We start from the raw sequence: 24,037 nt of genomic DNA, 5'->3' as shown, positions 1-24,037 counted from the left end.
ACTCTCCAGACCTTGCCTTGCTATCCAACCGATGCCTACTCATTTTTCCTCCAGTGGAATCTTACCAGGGTGGAGACAGAAAGAACACTCAGAAAGTCCCTCGAGGTCACAGGAGAAGCGTGGGACTCAGGGAAAAGCCCACGGACTCAGGCCAGCCGGACCAGGGTGTGACTCCCAGCCTACAGCTGTGTGAGCCCAGCGGCCAGGGGCTGTCCACAGCCCTGTAACATGGGCTGTAACTGGGGGGTGGGCGGTGCTGCAAGGGTGCAATCAGGTGCCCAAGCGCCTGGCACACAGCAGGTGCTCAAGAAACGGCAGATTCCATTGTTATGCCCAGCTGGACAGTCGGTTTGGAACTCCCTACGAAATCTTCAAGGATGCGAGAGGCCTCCAGGCGCACAGCACACTTCTAAAATCGAATCTGAGAGTCATAAAAAAAAAACACAACCACATCCCACCCAAACTGCCAAATGTGGTGGGAGTGATGAAGCAAACAAGAGGGAAAGTTCAGCTCTTCTCTCTGGCTTAAGAACACGCAAGTGCAACATCGTGGCAAAGGAACCAGCCCGGCAAAATCCCAGGTCTACATGTGAAATGCTCCCCTGGAACCTTCTCTCTCTATAGTCACCTAAATCATGCTTCTCCAGGGCGTGGCTACAGAGAGTACCCAGGTTGGGGGAGGCAGCATCAAAGAGTCAAAGACAATGAGGAAACCCATTCCTGGGGTTCTTCTGCAAGCTGCCAACCAAGGAAGACCCTGGCCTTCTCCTCACTCTGCACGTCAGCCTGCCCGAAGTCCCCCGCGTCCAGGGGAGGAGGTGCTAGAACTGTACCCACCCTGCAGCTGATGGAGGAACTCAGTCCCCTTCAGCTGAATCTGCCAGGCAACCTCCATCACACAAAACACCAACCTTTCAGAGCGCAAAGCATCCACACTTCTGAGTCCAAATTCCAAAAGGAAGTGAATGCAAAACCCACTGCGGCCCATTTGGAGGTCCTCCAGGCCTAGACTGTCAGGCTTACTCTTCTTTAGTTCTTGACCTCCAGGGGTTGGGGGTCATTCTGTCCCCAGCTCCGCAGGTCAGAGGTGAGGGGCCCAAGGGCACTCTGTGTGCTGGGCGAGCTGAGTGCTGGGCCACCACGTGCGATGCCGGCGCGATCGGCCTGGGCTTGACCACAGCGTGTCTGCAGGGATGCTGTCTGCCTTATCAGAGTAAAGCACTGTGCTAAACCTTAAAATAAACACTTTAGGGGCAAGAAGTACCAACCTTGAAACTCCAGACTAGGATAAAAGAAAAAATGTTTTACCATAACCAAGAAGACTAAACACAGCTTAACAAGCATACGAAGTGCTACGTGGACAAACCCATGGGCCCAGCCATGGAGCGGAACTCCTAATAAAAACCTTGACCTTTCAAATAAAAACCTTGACCTTTCATAATGAAAGGTCCTTCTTTTGTCACTTACACGTTTATTTCTGGGCAGAGGTCCATTTCCTGCTGGTGGAGTCTCACAGGCCCCCTGGACTGGTTTATAACCTGACCGGGGGGCGGGGGTTGGTCCATGAATCAATTCCTAAAAATGCCTATACTCTAGATGCCAAACTTTATGATCCTGTCTTCTTACCATTTTGCCTGAGGAAGGGTCCACAGCTCTCATCAGATTTCCAAGAGGAGGGTGTCCCTCTAAACAGTCTAAAGGACCCAGTATCCTGGCCCATCCATTCGGTCTCCCTGACCCAACCCGCCTTGATACAAGGGCAACAACGAAACTAGGGAGGAAAGAAAAAAATAAATTCCCTGTGATGCATAAACAGGCCAAATTTAAGTGGATGTGACGGAAGAGTTGTTAAAGAAAAAAAATAACCATACCAGTACAATCTCACAGGCTTCCAAGAAGCGGAGGGGGAGAAACCCAGCGCTACTTGAGTCAGGCCTGGTCTCTGAGGTCACGGAGGGCGGGGCCTCGTCCACGGGGCTGACACCACATGCCGGGACCAGAGCAGTCCCCGTGCCGCCGGGCCCGCAATTGGCATCTGCAGGAGGCTGAGTGAACCCTCCGCGGCACTCGCCCCCCACAGCCCCGCGACGCCGGCTCACGGAAGCCACGTGGCCTGCCTCAAGTTGCAACCAGAAGCAGAAGTGGGATTTAAACCCAGATCCACACACTGCTATGCAAAACCCAGGTCCTTCCCCCACACTGGCAGGCTTTCAACCCCAAGTCATCTCCCAGCGAGTCCCCTGAAGAGTGAGCTCCACAACCCCAGTGGCTCCCATGAGGGTCATGTAACTTCTCTGGGCCTTGGGTTCCGAATGTGTGCAGTGGGACACATGCTGCCTGCCAACAACTGATTGGTACTGACTATCTCCAGGTTTAAAGGGAAGGAGTGATTCTGCCAGGATTGATTAGTAGTATCTACCAGGGGCAAAGCAAAGAGGAGGGGCTACACATGTGTCACATGCATTTGCCATCCCAGAGCTAGATGACCTGCAGACTCGCTTTCAATTCTGGCTGCCTCTGATTTTAATTACAAAAATTTTAAAAGTGGGGAGGGACGGAAAAGGAAAGAACAGACTAACATTTTCCAACATTGGCCATAGCTAAATTCAGCAAAGCCAAAACCGGCCGCCCAGCCAGCCCTGCGTGCTCCATACACACAAGCCCCGCCACATGAGAGGAAGTGGAAAACATCAGATCTGCTGCCTGCACACCCAGCGAGACAGCCCGTCCAAGCCAGGAGGAGTGCAACCGTGGGCTTGCCTGGGTCGGCCCGGGCTGCAGAACACCTCATCAGCGGGCACAGGGACCTCGCGGGGAGGGCCTCTGGGGTTCAGGCCCTGGCCCGACCTCGGGCCCATCCTGAGCTCCGGCAGATTACTTCATCTCACTCAGCCTCAGTTCTCTCATCCTGGAAAAGCCGCTGAGGGTTGTCATGATGATTAAACACATCAGTGCATCGGGGTTCTTAACACAACAACAAGCTCGTAGTAAGTGGGCAGAGCCACTGCTTTCACCACCACCACCACCACCACCATCACCGTTTGTCTTTGAAGGGGCATATTTTCAGAAAAAAAAGGTCTAAGTGCAAAAGAGTAACTTCTTTCCCCACATTCAGCAGTACAGCCCCTTTGGTCACTCTGAACTCTAAGGGGAGGGAAGCTCTGCAAACAGCTCCATCCTCCTGGAGCTTCTGGGGCCTCAGTCGGGGCCCCGGAAAGAAACAGATGGCAGACACAAACTGGTGTCCTCTGAAGAAACTGCGACAAAAGGCCAACACAGCAAGGTCTGGGCAGAGCACGGGCAAAGCACGAGAGGGGGTTTCTACCTGGGGCGACCCACTGTCTTGACCGGCTTGGGGCTGGGGCTTTCCCGGGACACAGGAGCGAGTGGAAACGCGTGGGACAGTTTCGGTTGCCTAATTCCTGCCCTGCAGCCCAAAGGGACATGGAGAAGCCCCAGCTGCAGAAGCCGGGACAGGGGGCAACGGGACAGGGGCTGTGGCTGAGGGACGCTGCCTGCCCACGGCAGCCCGAGGGAGAAGCTAAAGGGCCCATCTCTCTCCAGGGTCCCTACCGATGGGCCAGACCCACCTGCAGGCTGAGGGCATGGAAGCCTGGGGGTGAGCTGACACACAGAAGAGTGCATGAAGGGGGAGCGTCAGCCCTGGGGCAGCCAGGACACCTCCCCTCTTAGAAGGCTCCACAGAGGCCCAGTGGGGACGCAGAGCTCCCAGGCCTCGACCGACGGGAGAGCACCCAGTTCCCGCTCGGAGACGGGCACGCTGGGAGTGAAGAACCAGAGGCAAGCCCCGTGAAGCCACTCAGCAAGGGGCTCAATTCTCGGCAGGGGTCCAAAGGAGGTGCCCCCTCCCCTGGCAGCAGGGTTACCGCCGACGCTGTCAGCGAGGCTGAGACCACACGGTGAGCTACCTCCAGAGACGAGGGCCTGCCAGGGCCCTGTCTAAATCGCATGCCCCTGCACTGCAGACCCAAGTTGGGGGATCACAGGTGGGAAGCCGGGGTGCAGGGGTTAAGACGTGTGTACAGGCATGCCTCGCAGAAGCACCATGCGTGGCCTCCCCACCGGCAGGCTCAGCCTCAACGCCAACATTTAGGCCCTGTGCATGTGTCAGGGGCAATCTCGTTGAGAAAATAAAAGCGACTTTCATTTCTGTTTTTAAATCATATTTTCCAAGATCAAAATCTTATTTCCCAAGCACTGCTGCTGAAAGCTGAGGTGAAAACCACCAATAATAGCTTAATCCTCCCAACTGCCGGTTTCCATCTTGCCCGAGTCGGTGACGCGGCGGCTGGGGTTGAGTCCAGGGCTGAGGTCCATTCCAGGTCCCAGGGTCCGAGGTCACAGGCACACCCTGGAGGTTCTCCCGACAGCTCTGGGGTCACCAGGCAGGGCTGGGGTTTCCCACAAAACCTGAGACCCATTCCATCCCTTCTCGGCCTGTGACGCCCGGGGCCTCTACACGTCAGGCAACTGGATTCTGCCAGAAGCCAGCGCTGACATCATTGGGTGTTGCTGGATGAGACCCCTGCCTTCAAGAAGTTCCCAGTTGAGCAGAATCAGGAGCGCGGCAGGCAGAGCAGGACAGGCTCGAGCTGGCAGTGACGACGCAGGGGTGTCTGCTGAGCGCTGCTCCCTGCGTGACACCACTGGGCACTTTCCACGCGTGCACCATGGCCCTTCATTCTTTAGAGAACCCGGGGGCAGCCCCCCTTAGCCCCATCTTACAGACAAGAAAACCGAGGGCTGCATCACGCCACTGCTCCTGTGGCCTAATTAAGAAGTATCTGGATCCAAAATCACTGGGCAGCAGTTGTAGACAATGAACGTCCCCATCAGGGAAGGCTGGACCCGGGAGGCAGGGTCATGAGCTACCTCTTCCCCAGGGTTTCGCTCTGCAGCAGGCACCCCTTCAATCAGGACCCGCCGTGAACGCCGAGCAGGTCGTGCCTGACACAGGACCACCTGGCCAGGCGCTGAGATCCACCAACGCTTGGCTGTCCCAGCCCAGAGGGCGCCCTGCTCACCACTGGGGCATCAGAGGGCCCCAGACCACTGCCCTCTGCAACAGTCTCTGGCCAGAGACCCTCACCCCGTCACTGCACCTGCCAGCAGAACCCACACAGGCTCCAGAAGCTTCCTCTGGGTATCCTTGCTGGTGGTGTGGTCACCCGGCTACAAAGAGCAGGGGAACCCAGAGCACAGCCACGGGTGGGGCTTGATTCAAGCACAGGAGGCCTTTACAGGAGAGCCACGAAGCCGGCCGCCCACTGCACCCACCCCCTCCTCTCTGTGCCCACCACCCCCTCTGCGCCCCATCCCCCTAAAACACAACTTAGACAGGATTCAAGAAGCGAGTCTCAAAGTCATTTTCCCCACACCAAAACTTTCTAATGCTAATTTTCTCTTCTTTTTTTATTGGCATGATGCAATTCCCCTTCCAACAACCCAGATCTCTGAAGTCCTGAGTCATCAGGCGAAGGCAGGGACAGTGGGGGGTGCCCCGCAGCAGGGATCAAAGGTGTGGGGAGCTCGGGATTTCCTTCCGGGGCCCTCGGCTCTCGGCCCTGCACCACAGACGCCGGGGTCAGGGCTCCTGCGGCCCCACACAGCTAGCTCCTGGTTCCCACCGTGTGCCAGGTTCCAGGGGGGCAAGGTGACTGCAGGCGGAGTGCAGGCTCCCAGCTCCGCCAGGGGCCAGCCCGCAGCTGGGGCCGCTCCTCACGTGGGACCTCTGGGGGCAGACGAGGCCCCTGCCGGGTCACCACGGCGTTCTCAATCCACCCTGTGCCCCCCAGGGGACTCCCGGCTGCATCTGCGGGCATCGGGGGCTGTTCTAACTGTGGGGAGCAGAGCGCTGGCATCTAGTGGCCCAGGGCCAAGTGCGCAGCTCAACATCCACAAAGCCCAGGACAGTCCCCACCAGCAAGCAGGATCTGGGCCCCGAGACCCACGGGGCCAGAGCGCACACACACTCTGAGATGGTGCACGAGAATGGCTCAGCACCGGTGACTAAGAAGGCCTGGCCCAGCTCACTGTGCACACGACCGCGTGTGTCACACGGACTCATCCAGGGGAGAGCAGAGACACCTCTACCCCAAAGCGTCCACCTGGGTGGTTTCTGGGTGGCGGGGTTATGGGAGAATGATTTCCTTCTGCATTTTGTAAGATCATCATCGTCCCCGTGGGATTATTTTTGTTTTATTTTACAAGTGTGGAGGCGAACAGCTGACAGAGAAGATAGGTGGGTACAGACGCCATGGTCCCCAGCTGGGTAAGCACCGGGCCAAGTTTCCCCTCATCCCACCAGCGGTCGGAGAAGGCTCTGGGGGCCGAGCCAGAGCCCCAAGGGCGGGGGAGCCCAGCCACGCTCCACAGTGGGCTTTGGACCCCAGGCTTGCCACCACCGAGCCATCAAAGTCAGCTCTAGGGGACAGGCCATCTCAGGTGAGCAAACAGGCTCTGAGAGGTTGAGTTCATGATCCCGACACCTTACCAGGGGCAGGTGAGAAGCAAACCTCCACAGGTCTGCAGGGAGACAGCTGAACCCCCCAGGGTGAGACGCTCGCTCAGTCCCCACCCTCCCCCACTCCACGGGCACCACCCCCTCACACAGCCTTGACCACCCTGGGCCTTTCTCCGCCTCTGCTCCTGAGCCCTGCTCACCGGCGCTCGCAGTTATTCTCTGGAGCCAGATGCCCTGGAGGCAAATCCCAGCTCCAGCACCACTAGCTGGGTGAACAGTGACCTCATCTCTCTAGGACCCAGTCTGACCATCTGCAAAATGGGCACAATGAAGGCGGCACCTCACAGGGGCATCGGGAAGTTTAAACAAGTTCATCTACATCTGACCCAGCAGTGTCACTCCTGGGAACATACCTGGGAAAAAAAAAGACAACTCTAATTTGAAAAGATAATGCACCTCAATGCTCACAGCAGCACTGTTTACAATAGCCAAGACACGGAAGCAACCCAGGTGTCCCTCAACAGACAAACATTAAGAAAATGGGATGTATGCTTACGATGGAATATTACTTAGCCATAAAAAAGAATGAAATTCTGGCATCTGCAGCAACAGACCGGAACCTAGAGAATATTATGCTTAGTGGAATAAATCAGACAGAGAAAGATAAATACTGCATGATGTCACTTATGTGTGGAGTCTGGAAAACAACACAAATGCATACATACAGCCAAACAGACTCAGACTCAGAGGTGGAGAACAAGCCAGTGGTTACCAGCAGGGAAAGGGCAGGGCTGAGGGGCAAGACAGGGGCACAAACTACTGCGTATAACATGGATAAGCAACAAGGACACGCCTTACCGCACAGGGAATTACAGCCGTTACCTTATAACGTCTAACTGAGCAAAAGCGGTAAAAACATCGGATCACTATACCTGATACACCCGAAACTAATACAATGCTGTAAACTGACTATACTGTGCTCAAAACAATGAAAGAGAGAAGCGCTCGTGTACGTGAAGGACTCAGCACAGAGACGGGGTGGGTGCCAGCTGCAGTTCTCGCTGCCCTGCGGGCACCGTGCTATAAAGGAAGGAGCCTGTGGCTGTGCAGCCAGGCCGTCTGGGTCCCAGTGTCGCTGAGGCTCTCGGAGCCTCGGTTTCCCCACGAGTAAACAGGGGGCTGGTCTGAACGTGCAGACACACCAAGGGCTCAGTGCCACTGCTGGCCGGCAGTCCCCTCCGCCGTCTGACTCCGGAGGCCCCCCTGCTGGGACCCCCTAGCGCAGGAGTCACCAGATGGCAGGGGGTCAAGCTCTCCCTTTTCCCATCCCCAAGGCAGGTCGCTGGGTCAGGAAACACAAACCCACGGGAACAGCAGACAGACGTCAGAGAGGGGCTGTTCCTCTTCCCAGAGAGCGGCCCTGCCCCCGCCACCGCCTGGCCCGCTGGCCTGAGGGCCCACGATGGCCCCCGGGGGCCAACACGGCCACCCAGCCTCGGCTCGATGGGACCCCCTGCCCAAGCGCCCGAGGGCCGGGCTGGGCCTCCCCCCTAAGGCCTCCAGGAAGGAAGCTTCCAGAAGGGGAGCCCTGGGAGCCACAATGCCCCGCGGAGGGCCCAGGCCCAGGATCTGGAAAGCACCCGAGGGCCCTGGGGGCTGCGGGCCAGGAAGCGCAGGCCTGTCCAGCCCTTTGTGGGGCAACTGCAGGGCACGCACTGCCCTTCACTGGAGGCGATGGAGACAGGCAGGGGACTCGTATGGTGGCGGTCTTCCCCGCCCACCCACACGAGGGCCCACCCGACCAGACGTTCGCTCCTTCCTTCACTCAGTCATCCACCCGCTCAGCCACAGAGCATCTACTGAGAGGCCTGGCCCCGGGGCCCCCTCTGTGAAAAGGAGGGGTGACAGCAGTGTGGGGGTGCCTAGGGGTCATGGCAGTGTCCACCCAGCCCAGCTCCTGAAAGTGAACCCGGGGCGGTGAATTGCGGTCCAGTGGTTGCTGCTGGGGCTGAAGCCTGGCCTGGTGACGCAGACCCCCGCTCCCCTGAAGCTCCCACTCAGGGGCACCTTGGGCTCTCAGCCGGGCCCCCCACCCCCATGTCGTGATACGGGCCCTCCCACCCCACCCGCGCCCCGGTGAGCCCCCCAACACTGAGGAGCAACTCTGCCTGTCCTCATCCCCACATGCTCTCACACTGCCCACCGCCTGCGGAGGACAGCACAGTGTTCCCAGGGTGCTCCCACGGCCCTGGCCCCTACCCCCTTTTCTGCTGCTGCTAAGTCACTTCAGTCGTGTCCAACTCTGTGCGACCCCATAGACGGCAGCCCACCAGGCACCCCTGTCCCTGGGATTCTCCAGGCAAGAACACTGGAGTGGGTTGCCATTTCCTTCTCCAATGCATGAAAGTGAAAAGTGAAAGGGAAGTTGCTCAGTCGTGTCCGACCCTCAGCGACCCCATGGACTGCAGCCTACCAGGCTCCTCCATCCATGGGATTTTCCAGGCAAGAGTACTGGAGTAGGGTGCCATCGCCTTCTCCGACCCCCTTCTCTGCCAGTCCCCAATCCCACTTCTATCCGTCGAGATGAGCCTCTCTGATGAAGTCCTTCATGAAACCCCCTGTCCTCCAGCAGCAGCACCTCTTCCTGCCTCCAAACAGCAGGACAAGGCACAAATCTCTCTGAGGAGGCGTGCTCCTATAGTGCCCCCTCATTTGAAGTGCACCCCAATCTGACTGTGAGTCTTTGGGGGGCAAAGGGTGTATCTGACTTTGTACATGCGGTACCAGTGAACACCCACCTTGTCCAGCCAGCGCCTGGGGTGGGGGGGACCTGCTCCCAAGGGCAGGACCTGGAAACCCCTCTGCACACACAGTAGCTGGTACTCCACCCAAAAACCTAGTACCTGGCGCTTACTCTGTGCAAATACTTGGCATTCACATTCCAACACCAGTTCCCTGAACTCACTTGACAAATTCGCCAAGGGATGTCTGCCAAACACGAAACTGATAAGCGCACTGGTTCCCAACTGAGAAGCTTCTGCAAGAGGCTGAAGTCATTCTGGACCTCCAGCAGACAGACGCGTGGACATTCACGGACAAGCACCCCCAGGTGTGGCGCAGACCCGCCTTTGCCTCGCCACTCCGCCTCTCCCCAGTTCTCCCCGTTTGAGTCTCCACCTCAGCATCTGTTCAGAAAATCCACTGAGCACGCTGCCTGGTCCTCGGCGCACGGACGGTGAGCCTCATGGTGATCATGAGCACACTGCTCAGCCCGTGCGAGAGATTTACCTTCTCTGTTTTATTCCCCACCAGACAGCAAGACTGCAGACTTTCCCCCACGCTCAAACCCAGGAGCCAGACAAGACCAGGCCGTGTGGATTTCCCTTCCAGGGCAGCAGCTCCACTCCAGGTACCCTGGAGACCCCCAGACTGCTGTCGCGTCTCAGAGGCCCCAGGGCGGGAGTCACCATTGATCCAGAGGCTCCTGTCTCCCACATGTGACAAACTCTGCTCCCCAGCTTCCCCCGCCCTCCGGGGTCACCCTGTGACTGAGCTGTGGCCTACAGAGTGGCCAGACTCACAGACCAAACCTCCGCATGGCGCTCGCGCCCTCTCCCCAGCCCCTACTCCATGAGGCCCTGGACGGGGCAGAAACCCCCCACTGGCCCAGGACAGGAGCCAGAAGGGATCCGTGCTTTGGGAAGCACAGGCTGGCTCTCCCGAACCCCCTACAGCACCCCGGCCTGTGCACAGTGAGGCCCCAGCCCACGGTGAGCCTCACGCGGGCACGCGGAGGAGACCAGACTCACCTGGGCTGGACAGTGAGCCGAGAGAGGCAGCAGACAGGCCGGGAGGCAGTCTGGGCTCTCCGCAGGCTGTGCGCTCCTACCTGCAACTCTCCCGGACCTCTGAGAGCTGGGGACCAGCCCAGGACCCCAGGAAACATGCCAGGGCCATCTCCTCTCCCCTGATGACCCCAGCCCCAGGAGCCTCTGCTGCCCTGCCCCACGGAGTCCCACTGGTGACTGGAGAATCTGGCCCTTCTCCTTCCCTCCGAAAGGAGTTTGCTCAGCCTCATCTGTGCACGCTCTCCCGGTCACATCATTTCTGACAGCAGCCTGAGAGTAGGAGAACCAACAGGAAAGGCAGGCAGCAGCGGCCTGGGGTGCTGGGGGGTGGGAGCCCCAGGGTAAGTGCCAGCCCAGCTGCTGGGTCAAGTGCAAGGGTCTTTGGGAATCCCGCCGGCCCTCAGCGCTTACTCAATGGAAAAAAAGCCTGAGGCGAATTCAATGATTAGTAGGTTCTAGGTCTGAGAACCTCTGTAATGCAGTATGGACAAAGGGAGCTGGTTTTGAAGAGTTTGGCTGGGTTTTGTACTGAATAATTTTTTTTAAGAGTCTCTTACAGCACTGCCATTCTCCACTAAGGGAGGGAGTGGGTTAAATAAAACACACACACCCCAGAAGTGCTAGAAAGAAAGGAAGGAGCTCCACGGGGCAGGGAGCTGCCGGTGTGCCCCCCTCTGAGCACGTCCGATGCTCACAGATATTTTTTAATAGATGACGGCAGCTCCTGGAAGGCAGGGGTGGATCGCTAAGCTAAGGCCAGCCTCAGGGCCTTTGCACCTGCGGTCCTCTCTGTCAGGAATGCTCTCCCACCAGACACCGCCTCCTGCCCTGAACACAGCATGTAGATCAGCAAGGCCTGAGCCCCACACAGCTCGCCCACCCACTACTGCTGCTTTCTCAGGGGCTGGACAGACTTGATATTTCCTTGCTCAGTGGTTTCTTGTCTGTCCCCCACCCCACCGACACACGCTCCAGGAGGGCAGGGACTGGTTTTCCTCAAAGTGCCTACAGACAGTGATATTTATCTGCTAAATGAACTGCCAAGCCTTAATTCACCTAACCCTGACATCATGCTAAAAGGAAGTCCCCATAATGTGAACTTCACAGATAACAAGAGAGGGGAGGTGGCCTGCCCAAGGTCACCCACCATCCAGGGCGCGGCAGGGGCTGGACTCCAGCCTGCCCGTCTGACCCCTCTGCTGAGTCTGGCTGCTCCCCTCCACCCACCCCACTGACATCCCAGACAGTGGGATGTGCCAGGTATAAAAGCTACTGGACATTCACTTTCAGCACAACAACCCATTTCCGCACCAAAAAATATGTTCTCCGTGATCCCCTTAGTCTCAACAGACGCGAAAACCACCCGCATGCGCGCGCACACACACACACACACACACGCACACACGCACACGTGCGCGTGCGCACACCCTTCGTAGGGCCCTGCTGGTATCAGCCCAGCTATGCGCGCGCACACGCATGCACGCGCACACACACACACACGCATGCACGCACGCGCGTACACCCTTCGTAGGGCCCCCCCCCCCCCGGTATCAGCCCAATTATGCGCGTGCACTGACATACACACGCACGCATGCACACAAACCCTTCATAGGGCCCTGCTGGTATCAGCGCAGCTATGCACACACACATACACACACGCACACACGCATGCACACCCTTCGTAGGGCCCTGCTGGTATCAGCGCAGCTATGCACACACACACACATACACACGCACACACGCATGCACACCCTTCGTAGGGCCCTGCTGGTAGGGCCCTGCTGCTATCAGCCCAGCTATGTGCACACACACACACGCACGCGCACGGGGCCCTGCTGGTATCAGCGCAGCTATGCACACACACACACACATACACGCATGCACGTGCGCACACCCTTCGTAGGGCCCTGCTGGTATCAGCCCAGCTATGCGCACGCACACACACACGCACGCACGCACACCCTTCATAGGGCCCTGCTGGTATCAGCGCAGCTATGCACACACACACACGCATGCACACCCTTCGTAGGGCCCTGCTGGTATCAGCGCAGCTATGCACACACACACATATACGCACGCACACACGCATGCACACCCTTCGTAGGGCTCTGCTGGTAGGGACCTGCTGGTATCAGCCCAGCTATGCGCACACACATACACACGCACGCACGCGCGCACACCCTTCGTAGGGCCCTGCTGGTAGGGCCCTGCTGGTATCAGCGCAGCTATGCACACACACACATATACGCATGCACACACGCATGCACACCCTTCGTAGGGCCCTGCTGGTAGGGCCCTGCTGGTATCAGCGCAGCTATGACACACACACACACGCACGCACGCGCGCGCGCGCGCACCCTTCGTAGGGTCCCGCTGGTATCAGCGCAGCTATGCACACACACACACATACGCATGCACACCCTTCGTAGGGCCCCGCTGGTATCAGCCCAGCTATGCGCACACACGCGCGCGCACCCTTCGTAGGGCCCCAATGGTATCAGCCCAGCTTCAGCCTCACACGGCCCCCCTCGACGCCCCACTGAACACACTGGGTGCCTTGTCACCAGCGCCGGGAGCTGGGAAGAGACACTGTCACTTCCTGCTTTTCTCCCCCACGGGGCTGGGCAGCCTGGCCTCCATCCTGGGGAAGCAGGAAGCTGGGGGACAGCAGCGATGCTCGCAGGTGGAGCAGGAAACGGCCCGCCTGGCCACATAGACCCTTGTCCTCAGGGCGGAGGTCAGCAGCTCTGGCCGGGGCCGGGCAGCCAGGCGCTCAGGAGGCTCGCTGGCCACTGAGAGTGAGCCAGACCCAGGCGTGACTCAAGACAGCAGTGACCCCAGGCTGCACGGCCTGTCCCTGCCGTGGGAGGGTCAGCACACCCTCCCAAAGCACTGTGGGCCTGAATACTTTAACACTTGCCAGAAAAACAGGCGAAGAGGACTCAAATGATAAAAACAGCAACTCCGCTCCATAAAAATGGCAAGTTGTCTGTCTGGAAACAGCAGAAGCCTGGCACTAAGCTAAGTGTCCAGTGGCAGGGGACAGTCTACTGACGCCGCTGCGGTGCCCCTCTGCCATGCCGCAGAGAGGAGCAGCTCAGCTGGGACGGATCTGCACAGAACGACCGACAGAGAGCACACCACCCGGCCAGGAACGGCAGCACAGGACCCTGTGAAGACACCCCGAACACTCAGCAAGGACGCAGGGCCAGCCTGCAAGCAGAACTGGGGACTGTAGGGACACATCACCTTCCCCATATGCCCTGCCGTACCATCTGAAGGTACTCGACGTGCGTATTAGTATTTCAGTTTTCAGGAAAAAAACAAAAAGGTGGTGGGGGGAATTCTGTATTTAAAAAAAAAAAAACTAGACTGTTCCCCTTGAGGAATTGTTCACAAACTGCTTCCAACAATTTCTCTTCCTTCATACATCCCAGATCCACTAAATAGCCCTAAGTCTCCCAAACACACCGCTCGTCCCCGGAGACTTTCCTCTGGACTTGGCCCGTTTCTAAAGAGCGGTCGCCCCTGCATGCGTCCAGGGTTTCACGACGCTCTCTCAGGCTAAAGAGGAGAACCCCAAGGGGATCACAGGCCCCCTGTCACACCCCTGCTGCGTGCTGGAACATGCCAGGTGCCAACGTGACCAATCTCCAGTACTCACAGGAGCCCTGGACATGAGGCAGGCTTATCCCCTCTTCTAGGGGGAAAGCAAAGCCCAGCAAGGGAAAGCAACGTTCCCAAAGTCACACAGCCAGGAAGTTTACAATCCAGACCCTAAGCAAACCCTTCTGTGCTGCTCTGCAGTGGAGACGCCTGAACCGCGAGGCTGCCTTGCTGAATCTCATGTAAGCCTTTCATCTAAGGCATAACTTGACCACATCTGGAGGTCCATTCCACCAAACTACCAAGTGGGTACCACGCTCGCGGGCCAAGCTGAAGCCAGCAATGAGGTACCCTCGGGGAGCTTCAGTTTTTCAGGGTGACTTGGCCGCCAGGGTTCCCCTAAGCCTGGCTGAATGTGGTGCCCCACAAATGCCCTCTCCTACTGCCAGGTGAGTCAGCAGGCACCCCAGTTGGCACTGAAGAGTGGGCACGCCGGGCATGGCCACCTGTGGGCACGGAGCCCACGCTGGCTCAGTAGCAGAGCCCAGTCGTGAGTGGCAGGCTTGACACCTTCAACCTGGACCGGCGTGATTCTGCCTGTGGCCAGAAAGGGCACCTCAGATCGCACCAGGTGAGTGGCAGCGTCAAAACTATCCCTCCTGAAAATGCACTTATTTACTACAGCCTGGGGGGCAGACCACCTGTGCTGTTTACAGAGAATTCAGATTTTCTCCTCCTCTTCTGTCTCTGCCCCTCCCCTCCACCCCCTCCAATCAGACAAGTTAGCTGGGAAACAAATTTGATATACTCCAAAATCTTATGACAAATGGCACCGAAAGAAGAAAAAAGAATTCTCTGTGTTTACTCACACCACGAAAAGCACCACAGAAATCAAAGGCTGGGACGGGCCCAAGGAGGAGGTGCAAGTGACGGGAGTGGAGAAACGAACACACGCGTGCATGCACACGCAGGCAAGTTCCCACGGGACCTGGGACTTACTCGGGAGCACGCAGAGTTCAACTCCCAAGAGAAACCACCATCCAAACGAACCTGGCACTCGACACCCAGTAGGTGCTTAGGAAGCGTGAGTCCAAGCTCAGAAGGTCGGGCCCCGAAGAAAACATCAGGCCAAAGAAACCAACAAAAAGTGCAGGGACTCCTCTTTTCCCTTTCGCAGCAAAAAGCCCAGAGAGATTTCAGCCAAAGCAGCAAAATGGCTGAGAATTTACAAACAAGTCTCATCGATGAATCGAGGCTTAAGAATAAAGAAGGCCACTGTTAACCTGTGCTCTGATCCCTCTTTGGTCAGACTAGACCACCTCCCCCAATTCTAGACCTCCTCCCCCAATTCTAGACCACCTCCTCCAATTCTGAGATGTCACATGCTACATGTTATTTAAAAAAAAAAAAAAAAGGTAGAATGAAAGGTTAGCAGCTGACCCGCACTTCTCTGGTGCAGAGGAGACAAAGCGCAGGACAAAGCCCTCTTCCCGCGGACAAACATGCCCAGCAGGTGATCAAACTCAGCCCAGGCAAGACAACAGCAAAATGGATTCTGGTCCCTCAGACCCGAATCCTGCCTGCTTCTGCAGGACTGTGAGCCTTTGGCTACCACCGACACCGTGGGCAGCAGCCACGAGAGGCCCAGGGAGGCGGGGGACTGGGAAGTCCGGACATGAAGCGGCAAGGAGGCGCCGTGTGCAGGCCACAGCCTGGGCAGATGGGCCCTGCCCCCGCAAGGTGCGGCCATGTGTACCCCAGGGAGGGGCAGGCGCCTGGCAGGCACCCCCGCCCACCCCTCGCAGCCGCTGTGGCCTTTGTGTTCCCCTCTTTGTTTATGAGTCTTCCGGATCCAAAGTCTCCTGCACGCAGTGCATCAGGCCTGGCGCTGTCACCGCCATGTCAGGCACACTGTTGACTCTGCAAGGATTTAATCAGTAACCGGCCCAGGAGATAGGCGCGGGGGCAAGCTCCAACCTGACCCCACCGAAGGCAAAGTTTACAGCCAGGCCAGGGGAGGAGGCTGCCACCATCCAGCCCATCCTCCGCCCACCCCAGGGGGCCCCGGGCTGAGCCCACCTCCCCAGCAGGGAATGGAGAGAGGGCCGTCCATCTGGGGGGTGGGGGGCACCCGGCTGGAGCTGCCGCCAGGTGGGACTGAGAGCCTGGATGCCTCCCCGCCACCCCCGCCCCGCCTGAGACAGCTGTGGTCCTGGACGCCTGGTCTGTATCTCTGACCACCATCCAGCTAATTGGATGGTGTAGACAGACTACAAAGAGGGTTTGGGCAAAGAGTGTATTTGGTTTGTTTATTGGTTTGAATCCAGATCAATCACTCTGAGTCTTGTGCCTGAAGCCCACACAGTTAACCAGATAATCACCAGATGGTTCTGAGAGGAGCTGTGTAGACGGCTTAATGAAAGGACGATGCATATTTTACAGAAGGCTGTGACTGATACGAAACACTGCCCCACCGGCCCATCGAGGCTGGGCCGCACGGGGCTTTCCGCTGCTGCCGTGAGCTACTCTCAAGTTCACCTTTGTTTCATTTGGGCTAACGTTTCTCAATCGAGGGCTTGCGCCACGCTCTAAAACGCAGACAGATTACATAACGCCCGGGCCTCAGGGAAACCCCTTGGACTGCTTTCCTTCCCCGGGGCCTGGACACCAGCACCAGCCAGGTGTCTGGTGATGGGATAAGGTGCCCGTCAACCCCACCTCTGCCCTAGAGGCCGCTGCCGTAGCTGGGCCTGCCTCAGCAGCCCCAGTCCGTGCCCACGGGCCCTGGCACAAAGAGACCCGTGCACCCCCCTGGAGCCCACCGTGGCCAAAGTTAGGGACAACCCCTCCCCTGCCAGTGGGGCCTGCTGACAGGGGAAGAAGGGGGGCAGCCCATGGCACACCGGCCCGGAGTACCCCTCTACGTGTTTCCCAACGCCAGGGCAAGGCTCTGCTGAGACGCATCAGGCCCTTGGCCCCCAAGCCCAAAAATCACGGCTCTTCTCCGGAGGGGCCTGGGCAGGGGAAGGTGCCACCCACTCCAGCTGGGGAAGGTGGTGTGGGGCTGGGGGCGGGGGGCGGCGGGGAGGAAGGCGGGCTGCTTGAGAAGCCCAGGGCGAGTGGCTTCACCCTCGCCTCCTTCCCTCTTTCTCTCCAAAACACACCTCTTGAGCAATCAGAGGTAAACTGGGGGAGGGCGGGGAGGGGGAGGGGCACCCTGCGCCTCCCAAGCTGGCTCCCCTCAACCACGGGCAGCACAGCACAGTGCCCGGCTTCCCCCAGGGGGCCACAGGAGCTGGGCCCGTCCTTCCCACGGAGGGCCACTGTGCCTCCCAGACGCGTTCTCCTCCCCAGCTCCCCTTCATGTTAAGGGGTGGCAGAAAGAAAGATAAAGGTCCCGCACTATGACCTCCCCCCACCCCCCACCCCCCACCCCACAACCCCCCGCCAGCCAGGGGAAAATTCTGAAGCCAGATTCGGAGGCTGCAGCTCCCAGGCAGGGGACCACTGAGGGCTGAATCTAAAACGCTGTGTGCTGGCGGGTTTTCCGAGGCTCCCCCTCTGTCAAATGAAAAGCCCAATGCCGCGGCCTGGGGCTTGGGACAGGGTTTGAGAACGTGCGCGAGCCTGAAACTGGGGCTAGAAGGCTTCACGGCAACCCAGGATCCTCCCCGAGAAGGCGGTCATTGCAGATTGCACCAGCGTGCCCACAGGAAAGAAAAAATAGGTGTTCTGAGCACGTCGGACCCAAAATTCAGAATAAGAGTCCTCGTGTGTTTCAATGCTCTCGGGAGGTGGGGGGGAGGGGGAGCTGTTTCAAAGAGTATGGTTTCTCCTGCTAACTTTCCCCCTCCCCATTCCTTGGAGCACGTGTCATGGCCTGTGACACACTGCCAAGGGAACATGGACGCCGGGGGGATATCTGCACACGCTACACGTTTGTGACATGTCTTGTAAGTGACACCCTGCTTCCTGGCTGGGTGTTCTTGGCACAGGTGTGGGCAGACATTGGATTCAGCACACCCCCACTGCCCCACAGGCTTAGTAAACAGGATCACGGATGCCCCTGCGAAGACTGCATTCTGGGGAAGACCTGCCACCTCTCCAGAGAGGATGGGACACCCCCCACCACACACCACCCTGCACCCAGCAAGACTCAGGCCCAAGCAGAGCTGGTGCTTTAAACTGTCCTTGTTTCAAAACACAAAGCATCCTGTTCACCTCCTGCCTGCTACCCTCCCCCGCAACGACCCCACCACAGCCTTCTCTCTCCACCTTGCAGATTTGATTTCAGAAACCAATCCGCGACTTCTCTCTCCCTCTCATCAGGGTGACCCAGTCCCAACCATACATTTTAAAACAATAACATAAATACAACCTCCAGCAACAAAACACACGTACCAAATACTACACAGACAATGCAACACCAGAGCCCCACAAGCCAGCTTCCGCACTGGAACTTGACCGCCCTCGGTGGGGAGGAAATAACCCAGGACCCCCGCCCCCTCCCCCTCACTTCTACCCTCCCTGTGTTGCCAACGATGTGGGGTTTTTTTGTTTTTTCTTTTTTTCCCCAGAAAGGGAAGCACCCAGTTTTGCCTACCAGCCCGGGCAGGAAAAAGACGGGTAGAGCAAAGAAAGGAACTGGCTTCTGGAAATTTTTTGGGTTTTGGGGTTTTGAGGTTGTTGGGGCCTTTTTTTCTTTTTTAAAAAAATTGTTTTGTTTTCCCCTCCGGCGCAGATCCAGATGTGCCTTCAGAAAGGGAACCCTCACCACCATCGGGGCCCAGCCTCGGGTCTATCCCAAGGTCCCGGCCGTAAGGAACACAAGCGCTGGGCCCGGAGGTGCCCGAATGCTCAGTCTGGGGACAGGGCCAGATCCTCTCCAGAATTCCAGGGTATCCCCGGGCCCGCCGGAATCCACAATGCAGCCAGGAGCCCAGCCGAGGAAAGGGGTGCCTGGTTCTCCCGTTGCCCCCACCACCCCCCCGGCGCCGGGCAGGCCCCGAGCTCCAGGTGCTGCGGCCGGTGGGAGGGGGCGCCTCCCGGGCCCCGAGGGGAGGCGCGGGGGTGCGGGCGCGCCGACGCGAAGAGCGACTCACCGTGGCGGACGCCAGGCTGTTGTCGGCCAGCGTTAGGTGGTGTGGCTCCCAGCGCCTCAGGAATTTCGAGGTGAGGATCTTGCTGAGAAAGGTCCGCGGGTGCCGGATGACACAGACCTGGATGTCGCCCTCCTGCAGCAGCTTGTACCTCATCCCGTTGCACAGCAGCAGGGCCCGGCGGCAGGGCACAGCGCCCATCTTCGTGCCCTCGGGGGCCGGCACGTCGCCCCCCAGCAGCGGCTTGGTCTCCTCGATCTGCCGAGGGTCGCCGCCGCCCGAGCTGCTGGTCAGATCCATGGCCGGGCCGGAGGGAAGCGGGGAGAGGGGCTGGCCCGGGCTGCCGGGGCGGCGGGGCCCCCCGGGCGGCGGCCCGCACCCCCCCAGCCCCCGGGAAGGCGGCGGGCGCGGGGCTGGGGGCGCCCCGCAGGGGCGGGGCCCGGGCGGCGGGCGGCGCGGGGCTTCCTGCGGGGCTCCGGCTTCCTCCTAGCTCGTCGGGTGCATGCTCGCGGCGGCCGGACCGGCTCGGCGGGCGGCGGACGGGGGCGCGGGGGCGCGGGCGGGCGGGGGGCGGCGGCGGCGGGGGCGGGCGGCCGCGCGGGCGGGCGTGTCTCGGGCCCGCCGCCCGCTCGTGTGCACGGTGCGTGTGTCCGGGCGGCCGTCCGCGGGCGAGTGTGCGGCGGGGCCGCGGGGGCCGGCGCGGCGGGGAGCTCGCGGAGCCGCGCGGCGCGCGCGCGATTGGTCCCCGGGGGTCATGTGCCCGCCCTCTGACGTCAATGGCGGCAACGCCGGCCGCCGCCGCGGCTTGGGCCTCGCGCGGGCGGGGTCCGCCGGCGGGGGGGGCGAGGGGCGGGCGCGGCCGGGCTGGAGCCGCGGCCCCGGGGCGGGGGGCGGGGGCGGCCTGGCCCGCGGGACCCCGGCGCCCCGCCCGGAACCGGGGACGGGGGCGGGGCGCCTGACGTCACGCCGGGCCGCGCCCCCCCGCCGCCGGTGCCCGGGCTGCCCGGGCCCGAGAGCGGTCCGCGCGGGTGGCAGAGGGCCGGCCGGGTGCGAGCCCGAGGGGCCAGGGCCGGGGCCAGGGCGGGCTGGGCCGAAGGTGCTGGGAGAGGGCTGCCCGACCTGGGACCCCCGCCCAGCTCTGGCCGCCCAGCTGGATGGCCAGGTGACTCCCCCACCCCCGCCCAGCTCTGGCCGCCCACCTGGATGCCCAGGTGACCCTCCACCCCCGCTCAGCTCTGGCTGCCCACCTGGATGGCCAAGTGACACCACCCTCCTCGCAGCTCTGGCCGCCCACCTGGATGACCAGGTGACCCTCCACCCCCAGCTCAGCTCTGGCCACCCACTTGGATGGCCACTGGACACAGATATTCCCTCGAATTGCAAATGTCCCATCAGGTATCCAAATAATGAGCCACACAAACACCCTGTCTCAGCAGGTCGGACTCTACGGGCCTTCTGGTCATTTACAGATGTCTGTCTGCCCTTGGAGTCCTCAGGCTTCTGCCGGGAGTGCGGAGACAAGCCTCCCCAGCCACCATCCCTCCTTGCTTTCTTTCTCCTCCTGGAGTCTGATCAGTTCCTAACAGGAACCTAGACACAGAATCCCTCTCCAGCGTTATGGGCACCCCCTCTGCCTGCACCCCAGCAGCCCGGACCTTTTTTCCTTTCCCCTTCAGGCCGGGTCATTTCTCTCTGCATCCCCAGGCCCTGCAGGGCTGTGAGAGAACCATATTGGAAGCACCCTCAAGGAACAAACTGCCATGTCACAGGGGCACTCCAGCTGTGCAACAAGAAATGGTCCCTATGCGCCATCGGGAGAAGTACCCAGAGCTACCTAGCCAGTGCTCAGCTCTGGGTTTGGGTTCCTCACATCCACACACTTCTACAGTCGATAGCATTAAAACCCCCAGATCTGTGCCTTTTTGTTCAGTGAAGGTGTGTCTGTAAGTGGACACACGGGTGTGTGAGCATGCATTGAACTGCATCATAAATGCCAAAGTCTGTCCACGGCAGCCCTTCAGTGGGGATTGTCCCTTTCCCCTGCTCCAGAACATGCAAGATTAGGGCTCCCCAAAAGATACTCACCCAAGCCAGGCCAGGGCTGGCACCTGGGTGGAAGTCAAGGCCCGATGTGTGTCCCTCTGCAGAGAAGACATGTGCAGGCTGCCCGGGAGATAGATGTGCAGAGCTGTTCTCTCATGAGCCCTGGGGAGGCAAATTAGGTGGGGAAATGGGGAATTCACTGACTCCCTACAACCTGCTGGCAAATTCTCTTCTTCAAGTTCTGAACTTCAACAGCCTTGAGAAAACCATCAAACAAGAAGGAGTCAAGCCGGAGCCCCTAACTGATGACACCGCCCCAGGCCATACCTTTAAGAGGGTTTGTGCGTGCTCAGTCGCTTCAGTCGTGTCTGACTCTTAGCGACCCCGTGGACTGTAGCCTGCCAGGCTCCTCTCTGTCCCTGGGATTCTCCAGGCCAGAATACTGGAGTGGGTTGCCATGCCCTCCTCCAGATCTTCCTGACCCAGGGCTCAAACCCACGTCTCTTACATCTCCTGCATTGGCAGGCGGGTTCTTTACCACCTGGGAAGCCCATTTAAGGGGGTTAGATCTGTTGTTCAGACCTTTATTGAGCTGCTGTTTGCCAGTTGCAGGAATAATTCCTAGCGTCCTAAGCACACATACAACTTTTCCTTCTCACAGCAGCACTATGACACAGGGTTGACCCATCACCATCCCCTCCTGCAGGTAAGGATACAGAGAGGCTGCCAACCTCATGTGGCTAATCAGGACCCGGCCCAGGTGCGAAGCTCAGCATCTAAGGCCATGTGAAGACAATTACCATACTACTCATGGCACTACAGGAGTGGGGTTGGGGGTGGGGAGAGGTTTGCGGGTGTGTGCTGTGGCACTGTGGACATGTCCTGACTCCAAGTGGTCATTAGGAATCAGGGAAGACCCTCAGCCCGTGCAGGAAATGGCAGGCATTTTGCCACGGCATACAAAGAGCCCAGGGGGTGCAGGGCAAAGGCCCTAGAGGTGAGCAGGGGTAGAGCAAGCAGTGCCCTGAAGTGCAGGCCCAGGGACCAGACTCTCCCCTGAGAGCAGTGGGAAGCCACCACACAGGCCATCCAGGGGAGTGACTTGTAGATGTCACCTTCATCCAGGTCACTGTCCACAGCACAACTTGGACAAGGTTTGCAAAGCAGCAGCCTGGAGGCTGGGAGGCTGGTGGAGAGGCCGTCAAGAGTACCCAGGAAGGAGGTGATGGGGTGCAACAGGAAATCATGAGTGGGGAGACTCGATGGCAGACAAAGCGGCTGCTGTCCACTTGAGGGACATCTGTGGACCCTCCTCACCCTGTTCAGGGGGCAGAACTTCAGCAGAATGAGATTTACCAGGATGCAGTTTCAGATTTCATCCAGACCTCCTCAGCACTGCTTGATATGGTGCTTGATCTATAAGCATTGAATAGGAACAGCGTGATAAAGTGCCAGGTACTATGCTGGGGGAGTTATATATTTGTTCTCTTTTCTTCCTCTCAACCAACCCAGAAGACAGAAATTACCATCTCCACTTAAGGATGAGGAAGTTGAGGTTTAGACAAACATGAGGATCTTAGCCAAGATTTTCACCCAAAATTCTGTCTGACCATGTTTTTCCCACTCCTTTTGTAATGTTTTCCTGAGCAGAGGCTCAGGAAGAAAAGTGCTGAATTTGATCAATATATCTTTCAATAATATTTCTTGGTTTGAGTTTGAGGTCAGTGACATGGAGCCCACAAGATACTATAAGAAGTTCCCTGGAAATTGAAAGCAGGAGTTCCTGGTCAACGGTAGCCCTCGTGCTTGCAAGCAAATACACATTGACCTGTGGTCAGGCTCACCTGTCCCCTGTTGCTTAGGCCGTAGACTGAGGTCAGTGAGCGAGGCTGCGAGGAGATGGGATGCGCTTATACTCAGTGATACGCAGAGTCCCTCGCCTCCCAATGGCCCAGGTTCTTGACCTAAAAATGAGTAAGTCCAGCTGTCAGATTCCATCGGAAGCTCCCTCCCTGCAGCCCCCCAGCCTCTGTAGGAGACAAGAGCCCACTGAGTTTCCACCAATGCCTCAGGTACCCAGGTCATCCTCGGTGCCACAGGAGTCCAGATTCTGCCAGCAACAGTGCAAGTCCCTTAGAGGTCACCCTCCTGGCATCAAACCTGAGGGTCATGGAGCAGTAGGAACGACAGGCAAGGTCACGAACCCATCCCTCTCCCGGGGCTCGTGGGCCAGTTGACTCACAAAGATCACCAGACAAAGCTTCCATGTTCTCCGATCTTTGCTGGCAGCCCCTCCTCGTTTGAGCCCGTCCCAAAGACCAGCGTTCTGCTCTCACCGGCTCACTGCAAGTTCCTCTTCCACTCGGATCAACAGTGTACCACGGATTCACTCGAGGCCATGTTGGTGAAGATGCTACTCCATGCTAGACGCTGGGGACGTGTAGTGAGGGAGCGGGAAACAGCTCGCAGCTCAACACTGAGGTCCCTCAGGTCACCCCCTGGAGCCAACTCAGAGGGGAAAGACGGACCTGCTGCCCCGGCAGCCCACAGAGGGATGTGAGGAGGTGGGGAGGAGGGCGCGAGAGCCGAGTGGGACGTGAGGAAGTGGGGAGGAGGGTGCGAGAGCCGATGACTAGCCCTGAGAGAGGGCCACCTCTGCTTCTACCTACCACACGGCCATAGGTAGGCTCCACAAACAAAATGCTCCACAAACCCAACACACTGTATCCTCCAAGACGGCAGGATCTGTTCCAGTTCTGCCCATCACTGTGTCCAGCGGTGTGCTGGTGAAGATTTAAGCATCAGCTTGCGGTGGGTGGGGGGCGGGGGTGCTGATTCATAGCATTTGACAATCTCCCTGGTGGAAATATTCCCACCACGGCCATCTTCAGGTTATCAGCAGGCCTCACTGAACATGGAGAGTTGGGAAGGGACGTACCCCATTGCAGAGTGTTTCC

General features: G+C 58.8%; 1 protein-coding gene across 1 annotated transcript in view; it reads right to left on the bottom strand.

The window, feature by feature from the left end:
* CMIP (c-Maf inducing protein) overlaps positions 1-19,750 on the bottom strand; it is a 212,974-nt gene extending 193,224 nt beyond the window's left edge. The window contains exon 1 of the mRNA XM_024978891.2: positions 19,041-19,750. Coding sequence (XP_024834659.1) covers positions 19,041-19,337 — 297 coding nt within the window. The 5' untranslated portion in view covers positions 19,338-19,750. The remainder of the gene's footprint in view (positions 1-19,040) is intronic.
* Between the last annotated feature and the right edge of the window lie 4,287 nt (positions 19,751-24,037).

This window comes from Bos taurus, chromosome 18, assembly GCF_002263795.3.
Source record: "Bos taurus isolate L1 Dominette 01449 registration number 42190680 breed Hereford chromosome 18, ARS-UCD2.0, whole genome shotgun sequence".
NCBI classification, from domain to species: Eukaryota; Metazoa; Chordata; class Mammalia; order Artiodactyla; family Bovidae; genus Bos; species Bos taurus.
Note: the sequence above shows the minus strand (reverse complement) of the source record. Positions and strands in the feature narration are given on the sequence as shown.